The sequence below is a fragment of the Mastacembelus armatus genome, chromosome 12, assembly GCF_900324485.2.
Source record: "Mastacembelus armatus chromosome 12, fMasArm1.2, whole genome shotgun sequence".
Lineage (NCBI taxonomy): Eukaryota > Metazoa > Chordata > Actinopteri > Synbranchiformes > Mastacembelidae > Mastacembelus > Mastacembelus armatus.
Window position 1 is genome coordinate 11,245,127 of NC_046644.1, and position 17,757 is coordinate 11,262,883.

General features: G+C 41.6%; 3 protein-coding genes across 5 annotated transcripts; 1 reads left to right on the forward strand and 2 right to left on the reverse strand.

Annotated features, from left to right (window-relative positions):
• Positions 1 to 605: 605 nt before the first annotated feature.
• On the reverse strand, positions 606 to 4,111 carry cimip2b (ciliary microtubule inner protein 2B). Of its 3 annotated transcripts, none has more exons than XM_026297909.1 (6): positions 4,013 to 4,111; positions 3,339 to 3,547; positions 2,691 to 2,845; positions 2,141 to 2,264; positions 1,277 to 1,489; positions 606 to 1,162 (listed from the first exon to the last, which is right to left on the reverse strand). In XM_026297909.1, exons 1-6 carry the CDS (start codon positions 4,075 to 4,077, stop codon positions 1,068 to 1,070), a joined length of 861 nt encoding a protein of 286 aa, XP_026153694.1. In that variant the 5' UTR covers positions 4,078 to 4,111; the 3' UTR covers positions 606 to 1,067. The 3 variants fall into 3 exon arrangements, with proteins under 3 accessions (XP_026153694.1, XP_026153695.1, XP_026153693.1); XM_026297910.1 differs by having other exon boundaries at positions 1,310 to 1,489; positions 3,983 to 4,107; XM_026297908.1 differs by having other exon boundaries at positions 3,983 to 4,107.
• LOC113124797 (uncharacterized) lies at positions 1,865 to 9,088 on the forward strand. The gene is made up of 8 exons (XM_026297907.1): positions 1,865 to 2,021; positions 4,944 to 5,072; positions 5,405 to 6,312; positions 7,569 to 7,709; positions 7,902 to 8,076; positions 8,172 to 8,254; positions 8,406 to 8,488; positions 8,789 to 9,088. The coding sequence occupies exons 3-8, from the start codon at positions 5,674 to 5,676 to the stop codon at positions 8,874 to 8,876; spliced, it is 1,209 nt and encodes a 402-aa protein (XP_026153692.1). The 5' UTR covers positions 1,865 to 2,021; positions 4,944 to 5,072; positions 5,405 to 5,673; the 3' UTR covers positions 8,877 to 9,088.
• Positions 9,089 to 9,657: 569 nt separating this feature from the next.
• On the reverse strand, positions 9,658 to 17,399 carry rnf208 (ring finger protein 208). The gene is made up of 2 exons (XM_026296662.2): positions 16,741 to 17,399; positions 9,658 to 11,826 (listed from the first exon to the last, which is right to left on the reverse strand). Exon 2 carries the CDS (start codon positions 10,792 to 10,794, stop codon positions 10,021 to 10,023), a length of 774 nt encoding a protein of 257 aa, XP_026152447.1. The 5' UTR covers positions 10,795 to 11,826; positions 16,741 to 17,399; the 3' UTR covers positions 9,658 to 10,020.
• Positions 17,400 to 17,757: the final 358 nt, after the last annotated feature.

The window sequence follows — 17,757 nt, forward strand, 5'->3', positions numbered from 1 at the left end:
GTGTTGGGAACGGCCCCTATTGATCAAGCTACGTGTTGCACCAGCTATGAATGAGTTACTGAATTTGAGTGTCCAGGAAACATTTGTAGCAGGAAAACACTGTAGGGTAAAACAATCAGAACAGGCTGGATTACTTCCACAGCAGATTCTGATCTTAAATATCTTTATAAATTAGGGCCAATTTTTTTTTGCATTTGCACTCTGGAATAAACATTACATAGGTGTTTCTGTTACCTGTTACTCTCCTTTGCATTTTCCATAGGCAAACATCAGTCATAAAATGTGAATCTTGAGCTGTTGTAGACTGTTGGGTATTTATGATGTGCAAAATGATCCATTTCTCATATGTCACTGTCAGTCTCTCCATAGATCCACCATTGAAAGATGAAAAAAAATCAAGCAATACACACTTAGTGCCAAATATCCCACACCAGCCTGTTGTAGTACATTACCAGTGATGTCTATTTTCAGTAACATTTTTTTTTTAGAGTCAGATCTCCAGCATGGAATTAATGTAGGTGCATGAGTTGACAGACATAGGTGCTCCAGTCTCTACTAAATCTCTTTATTTCCTGTTAACATTTTTACAGCTGTAGTGTTAGGTTTTGGAAACAGTTTGAAAGAATAAAAAAAAAGAAAAGTGGACTTGTTTGGTATACGATGGTATGTCTTCCAGTGAAGTCGCACAAATATTAAGCCATCTTGTGGCTGTTCCAGGTATTACATGTGCGTCAGGTATATTTTGATAGAGGTAGTTAGATAATGGGAAAATCATTTTAAAAAATGTACCCCATATTTGTTAAATAGAGATTTTTTTAAAAAGTACTGCAATAATGTGAAGTCTGTGAAATGATTCCTCCCAGCCTCATTTTCTCAACCTGAATGCTAATGCCCCATGACAATCGAACTGTCAATAAAGACTGAACATCTTGGCCTGTTTTCTATTTTTAATTAATTTCATTCTATTTTAATTTATATTTTTTCAATCCGGCAGAAATGGTTGTTCCTAATAAGTTATTGGATTTGAATCATCATTTTAGTAATGGTCTTTGTGGAATATGATGGTTCTATGATGTTTCCTGAAGGGTCCTCTTGATGCCACTTTTTTCCAGTGCATTCTGGGAAAGTTGACCAAAGGTATGTCCATACATGAACCGGTATCCTGTGGGATGGTGTAGAGTATGTCTGATCAAGTGATCAATTTTAATGAACATTAATCATTTATCTGATCCCAGGGTTTTGTGTTGGGAAATGTGCTGGTAACACTGGCACAGACCTGGGATGTGTCCTGTAAACGATGGCACCACACCTCTGTTTGATGGGTAGATAGTGGGCATGGGACATGTTGTACTGTCCCTCCTCCCTGCGATGTCATGGAACATGGCATCCTTCTGCTGCTGCTTTTGAAACTGGATCAGTGCCTGGTTTGTGGTGATGGGGTAACCTTTGCCAATTAGGAAGCGAGACTTTGGCACATGCCCTGTAAATCCTGCAAAAAGTCATCACTCAGTGAGCTGTTTTTTTGGTATGCATGGTTTGATAAATTCAAACATCTAAAATAAAAGACCCTGATATTTTTCTCTTTACATTTACAAGTTACCAGACACATGATGCCACTGGCATCATGTTGCGCTGTGTTTGATGAATGTGTTTACTACTAATAGTCTATTAAAATGTTAACCATAAAAAGGCAACAACATTTCAATTGCCCCAAAGTTAATTAACACAGATTTACAGATTTAAAGCAATTATATTAAGTATTTTTACATGAACAGTGGAGCACATGATTGCTTGTATGTTACTCATATGACAAGAGAAGAGACACAACTCTGCAGTTCCTCTTAGCAATACTACATGTTTTAGGAGCTCATTGTTTCAGTTTCACAACCTGCAATTTTACTTTTAATTGTCACTGCTCTCTCTAGTGTCCTTTTGACTGTAGGCAGCTGATTACAGTGCGAAGCTTCAAAAAAAGATCTACTTTGCACCACCTTCGTGGCACCAAACGCCACCGAGACGCAGTAAGTAACTATCTTGTAAAGATTGTGAAATATCTCCTTCAAGCATTGGTAGAGACCAAAACCAGAGCTAAAAGCTCATTGCAAGCTTACTGCAGGTAGCAACTGTTCCCTTGTTGTACCTGAGATAAAGTACTTGTGTGGATTATCATCTTCCATGAAATATGGATTTCCAGCAGGGGTGAAGGACTTCAAAGGCTTGTAGATCACTTTGTTGGAGATTGTTGTCACAGGGGGTTTTGGTCTCTGGGCCACAAAATAACAGAAAACCATAAAAACGTGTGACTCATATGATATAAACTTACTAATCCCTACACAATGGTCAGATGCCAACCATGTAACATCAGGAACTTTCTGCGAGTGGATGTAAAATTGTTCCAGGTTATTGGTGAATTACTGTGAACTGCAGTGAGACACAGCTGGTGAATCTGTGTTTGGATACATGAGACATTTGTCCAGTTCCACCCATCGGTTGTTGTTAGTTGGAATACATTACAGTGCACTGACACTAGAGCTTCACCATGGATAATTAAACAGGTAAACCTTTCAGAGGTGCCATGCTCACTAATATCTCTGTGTGTGTGGGGGGGTGGAGAGATAGAGTGAGAGAAAGAGGGGTAGAGCCAGAGCATGTGTGTGGAAAAAGAGAGAGAGAGAAAGAGACGCGGTTACTTCAAACTGTTGGTTGGTGTGGTTGACAATGACTGGCAGGTCTGCTGACTGCTGCTGGAGCTTCGCACGCCTTTCCTGGTAAAACTCAGTCAGTGCTTTGCGACATGTTTCAGAGTAGCTGCAGGCAAAGTAGTTCTGACTTTTTGGAACGAAGCCTGAAACAGAAACAAACACTAATGGGCCGTTTCATGTGAATGTGTAGTGCTGCCTTGACATAAAAATAGGTTTAGTTTTGTTTGTTTATATTTCCACAGGGTTTGAAGAACACTTAGCACACTTAACTACAAATGTGATTATATTACTGCATTGTACTGTATATCAATGAGCAGATTTGATGTCTGTGTATTATGTTTATCATATCTCTGCTATCTTCAGCATGAGTCCTTCTATTCAGCTGTTCGATGTATGTAGTCACTGATTATCTGTACTTAACACTTTAACAGTTAGACATAGATTTACTCTCATATTTAAGTGTTTATTGACAGGCTGCATTTATAATTGATACACCATCTTAAGTGGCATTTCGTTTTGTATTGTATTTGTATTTGCTACTGAAGTGTACAGCATTTGTTTGTGCCCTATATAAATAATTTTCTGCAAGGTGTTCAGTTACCTTGTTGACCCCATGTGTTAGTGTGTGATACCTACCTGTGTATCCTGGTATCATTATCTTCAAGTTACTGTCAGGGATGCCTCTCAGTGTCAGACCAGGGTCAGACTCTGTGGAGTAGGTGCGACCTGCGTGGAGGACCAGATGATCGGAGTGTTTCACATCAGGACTGGTCAGCAGCTCGGCTGTGAGCCGGCCGTAGGACTTCCCCACATTGAACTTCAACTGTGGGCAGTACCCTGCATACCTGTAAAAAACACAGTCATATATAAATATACATATATTTTAACAGAGAATAACACACAGCCTCTAATTTAGAGGCTAGATGCTAACTTTTGAGGGCACAGTTAGTGTGGTAATTATATTTTGTTACTTTTTGTGACTAATTTATATGAACCAAACTTGTCCATACTCGTTAAGTACAAGTTACTTACAGAAACACCTTTGTACAGATTATAATGCTGTGCAGCAGAAACAACAGCAAATACTGCTTAAAAGAAAATAAAATATTATTAACATCACTTTGACACAACTTTAAGTTAATAAATAACAGCAACAGTGTTTTTACAGGTCTGACACAATGTCCATTTTGCATCTCCTAATGTGAACTGCAGCAATATTGCAGTAATCAATCAATTATAGTTAGATATTTTTGTTTATATGAAATTACAGCATTTCTTACCAATTCTCATCTGTTGAAGTAGGTACGTACCCCGGTATATAATGTGGATCAGGTGTCAGCAGAAGTTTGCTAAATGTAGGGGCATATTCCTCCATACTGTGGCTGCTGCAGCAGGCCTCCTTCCCCCGGTGTTTGCTGCTGGTTGCCACAGAGAGTCAAACACAAACACACCGATGGAGCTCACGACAAGTGCACCAAAGGTTTTTTTTTTTTTCTCCAAGGACGCACATGCTGCTACTTTGTACAAAACTTTATAACCTAGTAAGGCAATTGACAGTTTGTGGGAGTCTGTTAAATTACACAACAATCACACTATTTTTTTTTTTTTAAAGCAGACATTTCCTTCGTAAAAATCACACTTATCAGATCTCAGGTCATTTTTTTCTAAAATCCATAAAAGAATAAGATGATCATGACGTTGTCCTCACACAAATAGACAGTGCTCAGCGACGACCCCTGGGGACCTTCTATTGTTATTTCTTAAACCATTATTCACAAGAAGTGAAATATGTATTAAAGTTGCAGGATTTTAGAAATACAGAGGTCAAGTTAAAGTATAATACTAATTAAAAACACATACAAAAAGCATAAGGAATGAATACAAATAAGCAAACTAGTAAACATCTTAACTTAAAAACATCTGAACTTAAAAACATTATTTACCAAAACTTGCTCATATACCTTAAATGCATATTTTTGTTCACACTTTTGTGTACAGAGGCATAAATACAGTGCTCTCTTCACACTGGCAGAATCCATTTTTGGCTCATAAGTAGTAGTAACTCACATAAATTTTGAAAAAACCTTCATTCACCCCTAAATGACCACGTATGATGATAGTACAGTAGCTACTGTATGTTCTTGATGTGAGGTACTATGTTAAATGAACTCAACAGCAGGTGTAAACATGGGCAGACTCTGCTCTGGGTCTGCATGACTTGCTTTTCTTTCATGTTTCCAGGACAGTGAATGAGCCTGTGTGTTCGATCAGATGACCTTTGCTGTCTCTGTTCTCACCTGGGGAATGTAGATGGTATCAGCACACAGGAGCGCCCATTCTACACATTCCTCCAGTCTCAGATAGATCTTGGTATGTAGAAACGATGGACACGTTTACCGTTTCAGCCTCTTCTTTTCACTTCTCCTTTTCACACACATATCATAATACTGAGGATTGTTTTCACATATCATATTACCAATTTCATGTGCTCTCATAGTCATAGGATACTTTAATGTAAAAACATTTGAGGAGTGAATGGCAGGTCTTGGATTTGTTGTTTTATCTTGAATATCTATCCGCATTTTTTTGTGTTTACTCTTTTTACAGCATATCTGTTTCTTAAATTACTGTATAACTGATGTTCTTTGAATCTGCATGACTATGTCCTGACCTATTTTGGTTTTGTTTTGAATTTCTTACAGGCATGAAGGCAAATCTAACATTTCAATAGCTTTGCAAATGAGTCACTGTTTTCCTAGTATGTAGTGACAGGAAGGAGCAGGTATTAACATGCAGCTCTACATGGTGACAGGCCAAATAATGGGAAGAGGCGTGGTGAAGGAACCGAGGCAGATCACAGGAGCTGTTTTCAATTTTACATCACCGGCTCACCTCAGTTAATCACTGGGTGCGTTTCTAAACTGGTGCATATTTTCTGGCAGTTCCGTAGTGGAGGGAAAAACCTTTGGAGATGAATCTCTACAGGAGCTTCGGAAACTTTATGGAGGCCTGGGTAACTGAAGGAAGCCAGAGTTCTGACTTAGACGTGATTGGAAATAACGATGAAGACTCTCCTGTATTTTCCTCCGACACAAGGCCAAACTTGTACTTTGACTCAGTGGACTCTGGAGTGGAGACAGCTGGCTCGGACACATCCTCCCCTGCGACTTCCTGCTTGGTTTCAGCAGATAATGCAGAAACAGATGCATTTATACCACAAAGAGAAGGAGACCGACTCACTCCAGCCTCAACATCACAGTCACCTGTTCTCCCCTCTCCCATGCCTTCCTCTTCCTCCTCTTCATCCCCACTCCACTGTCCCAGCAGTGCTCAGGAGGACGCCAACATGTTGCATCTCAAAGTAGAGCAAGCACTAAAGAGGACTGGCTCTAAATGTGTAAAGGGCAACTCAGGGCCCCTGGAGGATGCGCTCAGGCGACAATCTCGAGCATCTTTGCAACCCAGACGGCACATATCGGAAATAGTGAGAGTTCAAAGGTCACCAAGTTTGGGTGCACATAGGACAGTCAAATCATCTGTGCCCGCCAGGCAGATGTCAGAAATGCGTAGACAGTCGACATCAGTGAGCTTTGACAAGCAGAGATCAGAGGTGAGGTGGTGTTTATGGCGCAAAAAAAAACTGTGTTCAAATGTTTAATCATGTGTAGAGATACAAACGTGTCTTATTTCTGTTAGTTAGATTTGTCCTCTCAGTTTTACCTTTGCCTAAGTTAGCCACAGTAAGGTGTGTCATCTTGCACAGCACTGCTTTGTAAATGCAAATTGAAAGCTTGAAAGAAATTCTCTGAAGTGTAGAAGTCTCCTCATACTGTAGTTTAAAGGTTACAACTCGCATTCGACAAATTTGCTCTGTAACTTAAAGTAGGACAGGCGTCTCATTACTCAAAGAGGATCTTTTTCATGCGTGTAACCTCTCACGAGCCTGCCTGCGGTACGAGGGATTATAAACCAGTCTGCCCGGGTGCCTGCGACCATAAACATGAGAGGAATTGGATGCAGACAGGGAGGAAGTTGAGGACTCTGTTTTTCAGAAATGTGACAGATGTGTTTTTAACCACACAGGAAAACATTTGCCTAGATTTCAAATTTGATTTTGACCAACGAAAACAACATTGGAGACATTCCTCTTCGCATTTGCACACAAGTGGGTGTGCTCTGAAAAACAGTTCATGCACAGCAAGTAGTGTTGAAACACCTGGATTAATTGTACTGTTTGTATTTAATAGAGTAAGTTTCTTCAGGGCTTTTTTTTTTTTAGTTCTTGGGTGTGTGCACATTGTTTATTGTCTTTGTATGAAAGGCCTCATATATTTCATTGTTCTTTTCATAGGTCATTTCAAGGTTCATGAAAAAAAAATAGCTTCATATCGTGTAACTTGATGTAACCATTAATATTAACACTATTGTAACTAACCCTGATAGTACAAATGCTAAGCTCATATACACTATCTCTGCTTAATAAATATGTGGTCTTAGATGAATTACTTAGCCCAGCTGTAATTCTGTTTTGTTCTCTTTAGAGTTGAATGAAGTTACTCTTTCAACACTAATATTTTAAAGAAATCTATATTAGGATATTCCAGTGCATAGAATAAGAGTATTTAGTACACAGTCACAATGATTCATTGAAAAAAACATTTTGATTTGAATTTTAATTTTTTGATGGACAAACTGATGAGACTGTATATGTGTGTCCAGTTTTATGCTTATTCATCTAATGATTGTTGAAAGGTAAACATGATATTAAGCCACTATAGGATGAGTCAGGGCATCATAAAAATTACAATGTAATTTCTGATTTCTCAAACATTAACCATGCATTGTTTTTTTCTTTGCTCTGTGCAGGAAGAGAGGAAAGACCTGAGTCCTGGGCTCCGCTACCTGGAACAGGTGTGCCAGATGTTAGAAGAAATTGCCAGACAACAGATGGACAACCGAGCGTTACAGATGGAGAGGAATGGCCTGTGGGGACATGAGGACATGCAGGTGAGCCAGAAGACATTCATGTATCCTGTATTTGCAAAGCAATTAAAAGGTTGTCACAGTTTTCACGCTGTGTCAGGTTTATAAACATCACACGGCCTTGTCGACCAGGTGATGACAAGTCTTCTTGAAGCCTGAGGGCACATCAGAATTAAGCCATGACCACATTGTCCTCACGACTTGCTTTTCTTTCAGGCTCCCCACACCTTTCACAGTGACTCTACGGGGTCTCAGGGGGACCGGTCTTCTTGTCAAAAGCTTGAAAATGCAGAGTTCAGTATCACTAAACCTCAGTGTGAGAAGGACAACTCTCAAAGAAATTGTCGTCAGAGATCACTGTCAGACACAAGTATTGCAACACAGCATCTAAGTGAGTTATCTGTCTGTTTTCTATTGATTTCAATCTCACCTTAGTCATGTTTGTGGTATTTTGTTCATAAAGTAATATGTGTGTGTTTGGTGTAGGAAAGCTGAATGTGCACTGCAGAGGGCAGCACCTGATTACAGATGGCCTGCTAGACAAGGCAAACGAAAACCAAGAGAAGCAGGTACTTTACATACAAATACAACACATAATTTGCATCTTCATATTGTAAAACAATCATAATACCAGATCAAGAACACATTCCATACGTCATTATATTGTACAACACTGAGCTTTTTAAAAATAAGACATTTCTTTTCTTTTCTCTTCCTCAGGAGTCTAAAAAGGAAAAAAGAAATAGACCTTACAAGTACTGGAAGTTAAGATTTTGGTCTTTGAGAAAAGAGTCTGCAATGAGGTAAATTATTGCGTTTAAAACCACCTCTGAAAGGTCATTATTACTCATATTAATGCATGCTGCACTGAGTAAATGTGAGGAAATATGCGTGCTGCTTCAAAATGGCAGCCAGCCACACTGACGCAGTGGTCCAGACTTAATGCACAGTCGATGCAGAGGCTTTGGGAGAGTTCATTTTCAGTCTGTGCATCTGTTCCTCTTAGACATTTTGTACTTTTTCATGAAACTTAGCTTACAAACCGCCTCCAGTTATCCAGTGTCTCGCTTCAGCTCTGTCTGATAAATGTTTTATCTGCACAGCCAACAGATGCAGTCATCTGAGAAAACCTCAGGCCAACAACGGCTGAACCAGCTGTTCAGGAGGAGAAAGAATGCCGTGCCAGAATAAATGGACTGCAGTATTTGTCATGATGTTTGCACATTTTAATTTCAGTTCTGAGAAAGACTACACCTTTCTTTCACTGCTTTCAAACTGACTCCCTATTCAGCACTTATGATGTACCAATCTGCCAAATATCTACATTTCCCACTGTACACTTCATTATTTCTAATAATATATTGTGAAATTTTACGGTGACAGTAAACAAAATAAATGTATAATTTATTTTTCCCAACATGGTATTTATAATCCAGACCAATGCAAAGCTTGATAGAAAAAACGTGTTAATTTGAATATGAAAATATATTTTAACCCTGACAGTCAGATCTGTCTCAAACGGTGGCTGCATCCAATGACTCTAAAAATGTTGGAAAATATTGGAAACCTAAAGGAAACTTTAAATAGCTTGTTTTTGTCTGATTAATAATTCAACCCCCCCCCCCCAAAAAATCAATTCATTCTGTTATGAAAGCAAATATTGGTTTATAAAATAGCTGTTCTGGGTTTAACCCTCTTCAGATTTAACAAAATACAGTAAAAAGCATCCCCTGTACATGAAAGTACAAATTTCTGAATTTTCCTCTTAATTGAAAAAATAAGCTGTAAATAAGAGATAATTTAAACCTCCTTATACTATATAGAAAACAAATCACAAAACCATCAATTACCCAATTATCAATTCTGCAGAAATACTTTAGGCAAACAATTTAAGGGATTTAGTTTAATAATAAAACTAAGAAATAAGAAATGGTAATCTAGTGTTGGCAGATAAGTGTAGGCCACACAGAGGTACTTTTATCATTTCTTTAATCTTTATTCACCTAGGTTGGGGGGACAGACCTCCCCTGGCATTCCCATGTAAAGAGATGTCAATGACAAACACGTCCAACCAAACGAGAGAGGGTGAATAGGATTTCAGTCCATACATAAAATACATTTATTTACTATTTACTGAACCACCAGCGTTCATCAGTCCCACACAGCATCCATCTGTGCTATTAAATATATAGAGATAACATCTGTGGAGGGATTTATTCACTGTATGTCTCTGAGAAGGGCGATTGGCAGAAAGGGTTTAGCTTATAGACGAAGAGAGTGGCGGTGATGGGGGTGGGGGGCAGCACTGAGTCACGCCTGCAGTGTCCCCGCTTGTCTACATGATGCCACAGGAGGACAAGGGGTTGGTGATCTGGCAGGTGCAGGCTGACTGGCAGTACTGGCGCACAGTCTGGTAGCAGCTGCGGTCGGCGTCTCCGCCCCACTGCACGGGCCCGTTGGGGTCAGAGGGCAAACGGCTCAGGATGCTGGTGTTGATGGCCAGAGCAGCCAGGCCATAGTCAGTGAACAGCACCGTCTCACGCCGGCACGTAGGGCAGGAGATGAACTTGTACTTGGGACAGGACTCGTAGAGGATCTGCAGGCACTCCTCACACACTGAGTGCAGGCAGGAGAGGATACGTGGACGCTTGCCAGCAAAGTTGTAGGTGTGACCACAGGTGGGACAGTCCAGGGGCTCACAGGGCATGACGGGTCCCGAGGAGGAAGAAGAAGTGGAGGAGGAGGTGGAGGAGGAGCGCAGCACGTACTGGTTGACTATGACGTCTTCCATGTTGTAGTGGAACTGGTGGTAGCAGATTTCGTTGGCACTGGTTTTGCGCTGCGCCAGGAAGCTCTGCTCCCTGCGCATCACGGGGGGCGGGGGGGACACCATCGGCCGGGGAGACCCTGCAATGTCCAAAGTCAAGTCACTGCAGGCCTGGTTGACAATGATTTCACCTTCACCTCCACCGTCCCACGCCACTCTGGGTGGTGGGGCATAGCGTGGCTGGGTGACGGGCACAGGGCACTCTCTGGGGAACTTCTCCGACTGGATGATCTTGACGGTGTCCATGGGGATAGTGACGGGCTGACGCCTGAGGCAGGACATTCGCACGTTTTTTGGAGGTCTTATAGAGAGGGACTGTGACTAATCAGCGCTGGATACCCCTGCCTGATTCAGTGGGAAAAAGATTGAGCTTTTTCTCTGAAGTCAGCCATTTGAGGGGACATGGGGACGGATGGTTGCATCCATGTTTCCCTCAGAGATCCCCCCCTGATGTGCGCTACCGTCAGCCTGAGTCTTAAGGCGAAGACAGATGGAGGAGCTCAGCCGTAGCACCACAATCTGCAGCTCTTATTCTGTCACAGCTGATATGTACAGATGATAAAACAGTCCAGCTTACAGTATCTGACCAGTGTTGACTACTTAAAGGTAGTTTTTTGTTGTACTTATGCTGATGTTTCTGTGCTGTCTTTGATGGCTATTTTCAGAAATGTATATTCACACACAAGGACAGTTAGTACTTCAGCACAAAGATATGTTCTCGCCCAGTGATAACACCAATAAATAATCTATACACACAGATGCTCACAGATATACGTACAGATTAGGTTAAGGGGATTTCTGCATTCATGGAGTGGGGGCACTGAGTACACGCAGTTTAGAAAAGGTCCAAGAGGTATTGTCTTAAAAATAAATCCTGTGGTCTGCCAAGAGAAACTCTTGCCTTCTCAAACTAGCCTTAAACATGTGTTCCTCGCCTGACTTCCTGTTTTTGGCTGTGGGCGTGTTACACACCGACTGGAGTGCGTGAGAAGGAAAGAATAACCTCCAGTCCACTCTTGGTCCAGTGTGGTCAGGTGACCCTGTGTGACCCTCTTGGTTCTGTAGCTTGTTGATAAGGAGGAGGGAGGAGGTCTCTTTTGGGAGGTGTCGTTAAATGCAGATCCAGAAAGCTGCTTGGAATGACTCCTTCAAGCTCCAAGGCTCCTGAATTCCTCAGAGATGGGAGTGAAAGTTTTTCTTTACTTCCAGACAGTTTTCCCAAATGAGCAGGAGTGGTATCAGTCTGAAGAATGCCTCTGTGCTTGTCTCTCTTTTTCACTGACTCAGAATTATGATGTGATTCCTTTGGGCCATCTGTTAGGAACAAAAAGGGAGACAAAAAATACATGAATTTCATGTTAATGGCCTTTTATATGATCAGTTTCTTTTTATTGGAGCATGATTTTTATTTTTAGAAATGAATAATGTAGTAAGTGCAGTTTTATTTTGGTTTTTTACATGCACGTGAAAATGTGTGTGAGATAGCAATAAATAGGAAGTTCACATGCCTACAAGAAATGTTATATTTCTATGTATAATTTTTGAATATTTGACATTTCATGTCAAGGAAGATGCCATCAAAAACCATTTTGTCCCATTTGCTTTTACATCCTGGCCTCAGCCCAAGTGTTTCTTTAAAGTGTGGGGTAATTATCATGTTGCCACTTGATCTGGGATGCAGCATATAAAGAGTCCGCCTTTATTTTGGCTAAACATAATCAGCGTGCCACTTAGCCAGAAGATTATGTCGATTGATGGTGTATTTAAGAATTACAAAGCACACCCACTGCCGGTCTGTGATGAGTGGACCAACTCAGAACACTTAAATATTCCTCTTAGGACATTTACGTTAACTGAGGGATTATCTTGTCTGGAAAATTACAGGAAATAAGGACAAATTCCAGCTTCCAGAGGCTATGTCTTGTAATGAAGTCTTTTTTTTAGCAGTAAAATAAGCCAAAGGTATGCAGTTAATAACGTGGGGTAAGAAAAGGCTTTTTAAAATTTGATTAATTACCAAAAGTCATTATCATATCGATTATTCATGTATTGGTTTCAGCACTACTACTGTCAAAATTTAAGCAAGTGATGAGTATCTGTTATGTTTTAGCACTGAAGTCATGATAGTCTTGTCCATGTAATAAGTTTATAGTTGACCTTATCTTGTTAAACTGTCTTTTCAGAGCATTGAGACATTTTTGTCATCCTTCCTGCTTCCTGTCAACAGTCACCATCTTGTGAGTTGCGTCAGAGTCTAACATGGGTAGGAACAGGTTCCAGCCCGCATGGAGGGTTTGTGTCATTTTCTGTGTGGGTTTATGAAAAAGAGTTTTTAGCTTGACCAGAACTGTAGCTGCCAAACAGCAGAGAAAGCAGGATGACACATCGCTCATTCTCTGCACAGCTGTCAATGGTGATGAGTCATTAGAGGAAAAAAAAAAAACAGTGTGCAGAGGAGGTGACCTACATGGTGAGGAAGAGAGAGAGAGAGAGAAAGAGTGAGAGAGAGAGAGAGAGGGAGCACAGCACTGGTCCTCATTTCTATTTATGGTTTGTTTATCTCTGTGCCTCTCAGTGGTTTCCTGCCCCCAACCTCTGCTGAAGATTCACACCAAACCAGAGCGATGTACTGCACCTAACAAGCGGAAGCGCTTTAGCCCATTACGGTCACATGATACAGTGAGCCATATTGGGCAAGCAGGCAGACATTTCTTTCTCCCCTTCATCTTGTGTCAGTGACTCTGTTGACATATTTGTACAGTCACACTAACGGAGCTGCTACCCAGCATCACTCCCAATCTCACCAAAAGTATCCCTCCAACACCTTTCCCAAAATAAATACTCTGTTCCTTACTCATCGCCCTGCACACAGAATGCATTCACACATGGGGATGCTAGCACCAAAATATCATGTTATGGTCATCTAATTACCTTGAGGTGAGATCTTTAGAGGGTGATGCTTAATGCAAGATATTTCTGAGAAACTCATGTACATGATCACATTATCACTTTAACCACCAAAGCAAAATGTAAAAATCTTTAAAAATCATGACATAAATGCAGAAGTATATACAATACGATGTGTGACGCTGTGTGAGACGAAACAATGTAGAACTAAATGTTTAGTAACTTATTTTGTTAGTGTTTAAGAACAAAATACATTTAAATCATTCATTTTACTCAAGTACAGTGTGTCTGTGGCATTTTTATAGAAAAACATTTGTGCTAATAAAAATAACTTATGCTTATATTATATTTGATCTCTATTCAAACAAAACAACAAGATTTGTTGTTTTGGACAATCAAATTTAAAGAATTATGTGAAAAAATACATAAAAATGTCAAAGAACAATATTTTCTTTTCTTTTCTTAGCCTTAAATATCCCAATCAGCATCATTGGACTATTGTTTGCATCTTAGCTCTACCTCTCCCAGATATTTTATGCCCAGACGTGTTTTGTGGCTATAAACAGCTTGTGAAAATACTTCTGTCTGATAAGGGTCAAGTTGATAATGCAACCAGACTGCCTGAGGAGCCTTTGAGCCTGGGGGAGATGAAGCAGCTAAAATTACCCTCTAATTTGGTGACAGTGCTATGAAAAGGACTGATAACTGATGCAGGCTGCCTGTCGATGGGACAGCTTTGGCGCAGCCTCCTCCTAATCGACAGAGCCCCCCCCCCCCCCCGGTTATGTAAGGGGCTCATCTCCGACCCAGGCACTATAGTAATGCTGAGCAAACTGCTGCAGCTCACCCACAGTCTTGACATTGAGGGCTTGTGTGCGCCTGTGTGCTTTGTGTGTACATATCTCTGGATCGTTTCCCTGCAGAGGAATTATTACACTAATGAAATCATGGCAGGCATTTGACCTCATCATCACAAGCAAGAGGAGGAAGAGGAGAGCTGACCACAGACATGTCAGAGGACTCTGCCTCAGCAGTAAATTCCTCATACCATTAAACACACAGTGCTGCTCTCAGTAGAAAGTCTCTCTCTCTCTCTCTCTCTCACACACACACACACACACACACACACACACACACACACGCACACACATATCCTAGAACAGTCTCACCCTCAGATGACTCCCCATCATGTACACGGCACCACCCTTTACATTCCAGCGGACACACAAACAAACAGATAACAAGCAGATACAGTTGGAATATTTTAAAATGTGTTTGACCGAACCTACACCTGAAGAGATAGGAAAACACCACATGCATGGAACATTCCTGTCTTCACATACTCCCACTATGTTCCTGCATCTCTTTCACACACACAGACACACACACACCGCTCTGTCAAAGTCCTCGTGATCACACTGAATAGATCCCACCTGTGCAGATCGGAGAGAAGGGCACCATGTTCTGAATGAGTCACAGCGGACCAGTCTGTGTCCCTGCCTGTCTCTCTCTTTCTTTTCTCTCAATGAAAATCTGTCTGTCTCTCCCCCTAGCTGTACATCCATCCATCTATTTGAGCAGTCTGTCAGCCTGGACAGGTCAGAGGGTCCGGTTCTTTGTGGCCCTATGCCACATACACGTGGTATGTCAGGTATGTCAGCTATTTAGAGATGCATATCCACATTCATGCCTTGGCTGGTAAAAGGCGTCACAGCATCTCTATGTGGACCTGAGTGGGATGTTGTGTTGTTTTGTGATTACGTAACAGGTTATGATCTTAGTGTGATCTGTGGACAAATCCTCAGAAATACTATGTTGAACATTGTAGCTCCTCACTGGAAACCAGGGATCCAGTTAAATATTGTGAATCATTTCAGTGTGGGAGGATTTACTCATATTTTAGGATTTTTAAGTGTATTGTTGTATAAATGCGTGGTGGACAGATGCATATTCATATGAGTATGTTACAGAAACAGTACATACAGCTTACAGTGGCAGTGTTTTTAGTTGTTATGTTTTGTATACAAACAGTTTCTGAATAAAGGAATGCATTTCATTCACATGTTGTCAGGCTAATGTAATTAAGAGATCTAAATCCATCTAGATATTTTGCCCACAATTCAGATTCAGATGAGATGTTTGGCTCTGAGGGCTGGTTCTTAAATATACAATCAATCTATCAAGCTGTTATTACGTGCGATTTTTCCATGGGCTACTGTATAATTGCAGTCTGGTGTTTGTATTTTCGCCTGGGCAGAAAGTGCTTAGTGAGTATCTGGGGAGGTGTTTTTAATAATTCAGCCCGCTGTCATTCATGGCAGACATCAGCCATTTTGCCTCACAGTTCGTTACAGCCAAGTGCTCTTTGTTCTTCTCTATGTAGCTCCCACAGCAACATGGCAGAGCTGCACACAGGCAGAAACACAAACGCAATAACCAGCATCGCTCTGCCGGACACAGACCTCATGGAAGATTTATGAGGTAAAGGTTCAGTGAATGCCCAGCTCTTCAGCAACAACAGCGGCTTGATTGATTAAGGTGATTGATTTCTCTCTTAAGGAGGCTGTCTCAGCATTGTTGATGTCGTGTGAACGCATGAGGGACTCATCAGTGAGGTGGCCAAAATATTCGGACCATGTCAGATGGAGCAGCTTTAGTGTGCTGTTTCACATGTGGGAGGGGTGCGTTCAGGAGCAGCAGTTATGCAATCGCAGCATGGTGTGCCCAGCAGTCTCACTGCAGCACCAATGTATGGCCAATATGGAAATGCCTTAGTGGTGCTGACAACTACAGAACAGACCGTTCCAACACTGTCCCTATAACCTACACCCTCCCCCCTTTCTCCTCCTGCCCCCGCTGTCTGTCTGTGCTGAAGTCTGTCAAATGTCATAAATGCTGGAGACATGACACCCACAAGATGCCACCTACGCCCGATCTCACACATCATTACAGTTTATTCACACATTCCAATCCTTGTTTGTGGTCTGTGTAAATAAGTAGGTGTGTAGGGGTGTGTGGGCATATATGCTCCATTCATGTATCTGGGTGTGCGTGTGTCTGCAAAATGGATGTCCATGATGCAACAGCCATGTAAATCTCCACTCAGTGTAACAAAACAAGGAGCAAAGACCAGCTCTGTCTGTTATATTCTCACACACACATAGAGAAGAACATTAATAAATGAGAGGAGCCACACCTCACTGATCTCACACATCTGGAACATGCCAATAACACAGATGTGGAATATGAAGACTAACACACAGAAAACAAAGCCTTGGCATCTTCTCCACAGAGTGAATATAAAGCCTTTTCCATTCTCACCTGTCTGCCTACGCATTTGTTCCCATTCTCCCGGGCCTCCTCTCTCCTGTTACAGTTTTTGCCGTCGACGTTGCTGATGCTGCTCTGTGGAGATAAACCAAGCCGCTCAGTCTCTTTGTTTGGGGGACGTCTCACCAGAGGGAGGGTGTTCTCTCTTGTCCATTTGTTTCTAGAAGGATGAATAACAAGCAGCAGGGAAGGCATGAACATATGGAGGAGATGTGAGATGGAGGAAGCTATTGCAAGGTGGATGCGTCATGTCTTGGGCTGCTTTTTCATCAAGCTCCGCATCCCTCATTCCTCTTCTCCTCTCCTCTCTGGTACTTTTTGTTCTTCACTCTCTCACCCTTCCTTCTTCACTGATGAGCTGTGGCTGAGCGTGTCCCTCTGGTATCTTTTTCTCCATCCCACTATTTCTCTCACTCTCGAGCCTCTGAAACTATTCAGCTTATTCTGTGCAGTCACCTGAGCTCCTGTGCTGTGGTTTTTTTCTGCACGCACTTCCCCTTCTCTGCCTTCTTCCTTCTGGTCTTCAGGCAAACCTTATCTTCTCCTTCTTCCCCTCTCCTCTACTGTCACCTCTCCTCTTGAATCAGCTGCCGTTCATTGCTCCTCTTTCTCCTCCTCCGTCTGCCTCAGTGAGTGCGTCTCACAGTCACACATGCGCAGTGTTTACACACATACATGCACACACACACACACACACACTCTCTCTCTGTTCTTCTCTCTCCCTCCTTATGCATGTGGTTTGTTTAGCCTGCCTACCCCCTCCTCTCTCTCTCTCTCTCTCTCTCTGTTTCTCTCTCTCTCTCACTGTTTCTCTCTCTCTCTCTCTGTTTCTCTCTCAATCGTTCTCTCAAGCTGCATCACACACTGCAGTGCCTCTGCAGGCAGGATCACGTTTTCTAGTTGCCAGAGAAAATATTTCAGCCAATGAGGAGCTCGCGTATAAACACAAATATTCGCAGGCATACACACATATAAACACACATTTTTACACATAACCATCTGAATTAT

What these genes read in the sequence shown, in the direction of transcription:
- LOC113124797 (XM_026297907.1), top strand. Translation starts at nt 5,674, where the DNA reads ATGAATCTCTACAGGAGCTTCGGAAACTTTATGGAGGCCTGGGTAACT. An exon ending in TTGACAAGCAGAGATCAGAG is followed by an intron (nt 6,313 to 7,568) that starts GTGAGGTGGTGT and finishes TGCTCTGTGCAG; the next exon opens with GAAGAGAGGAAAGACCTGAG. An exon ending in GGGGACATGAGGACATGCAG is followed by an intron (nt 7,710 to 7,901) that starts GTGAGCCAGAAG and finishes CTTTTCTTTCAG; the next exon opens with GCTCCCCACACCTTTCACAG.
- cimip2b (XM_026297908.1), bottom strand. Translation starts at nt 4,077, where the DNA reads ATGGAGGAATATGCCCCTACATTTAGCAAACTTCTGCTGACACCTGAT. An exon ending in ACACAAGTACTTTATCTCAG is followed by an intron (nt 1,490 to 2,140) that starts GTACAACAAGGG and finishes GACTTTTTGCAG; the next exon opens with GATTTACAGGGCATGTGCCA. An exon ending in GTTTACAGGACACATCCCAG is followed by an intron (nt 1,163 to 1,276) that starts GTCTGTGCCAGT and finishes ACCATCCCACAG; the next exon opens with GATACCGGTTCATGTATGGA.
- rnf208 (XM_026296662.2), bottom strand. Translation starts at nt 10,794, where the DNA reads ATGTCCTGCCTCAGGCGTCAGCCCGTCACTATCCCCATGGACACCGTC.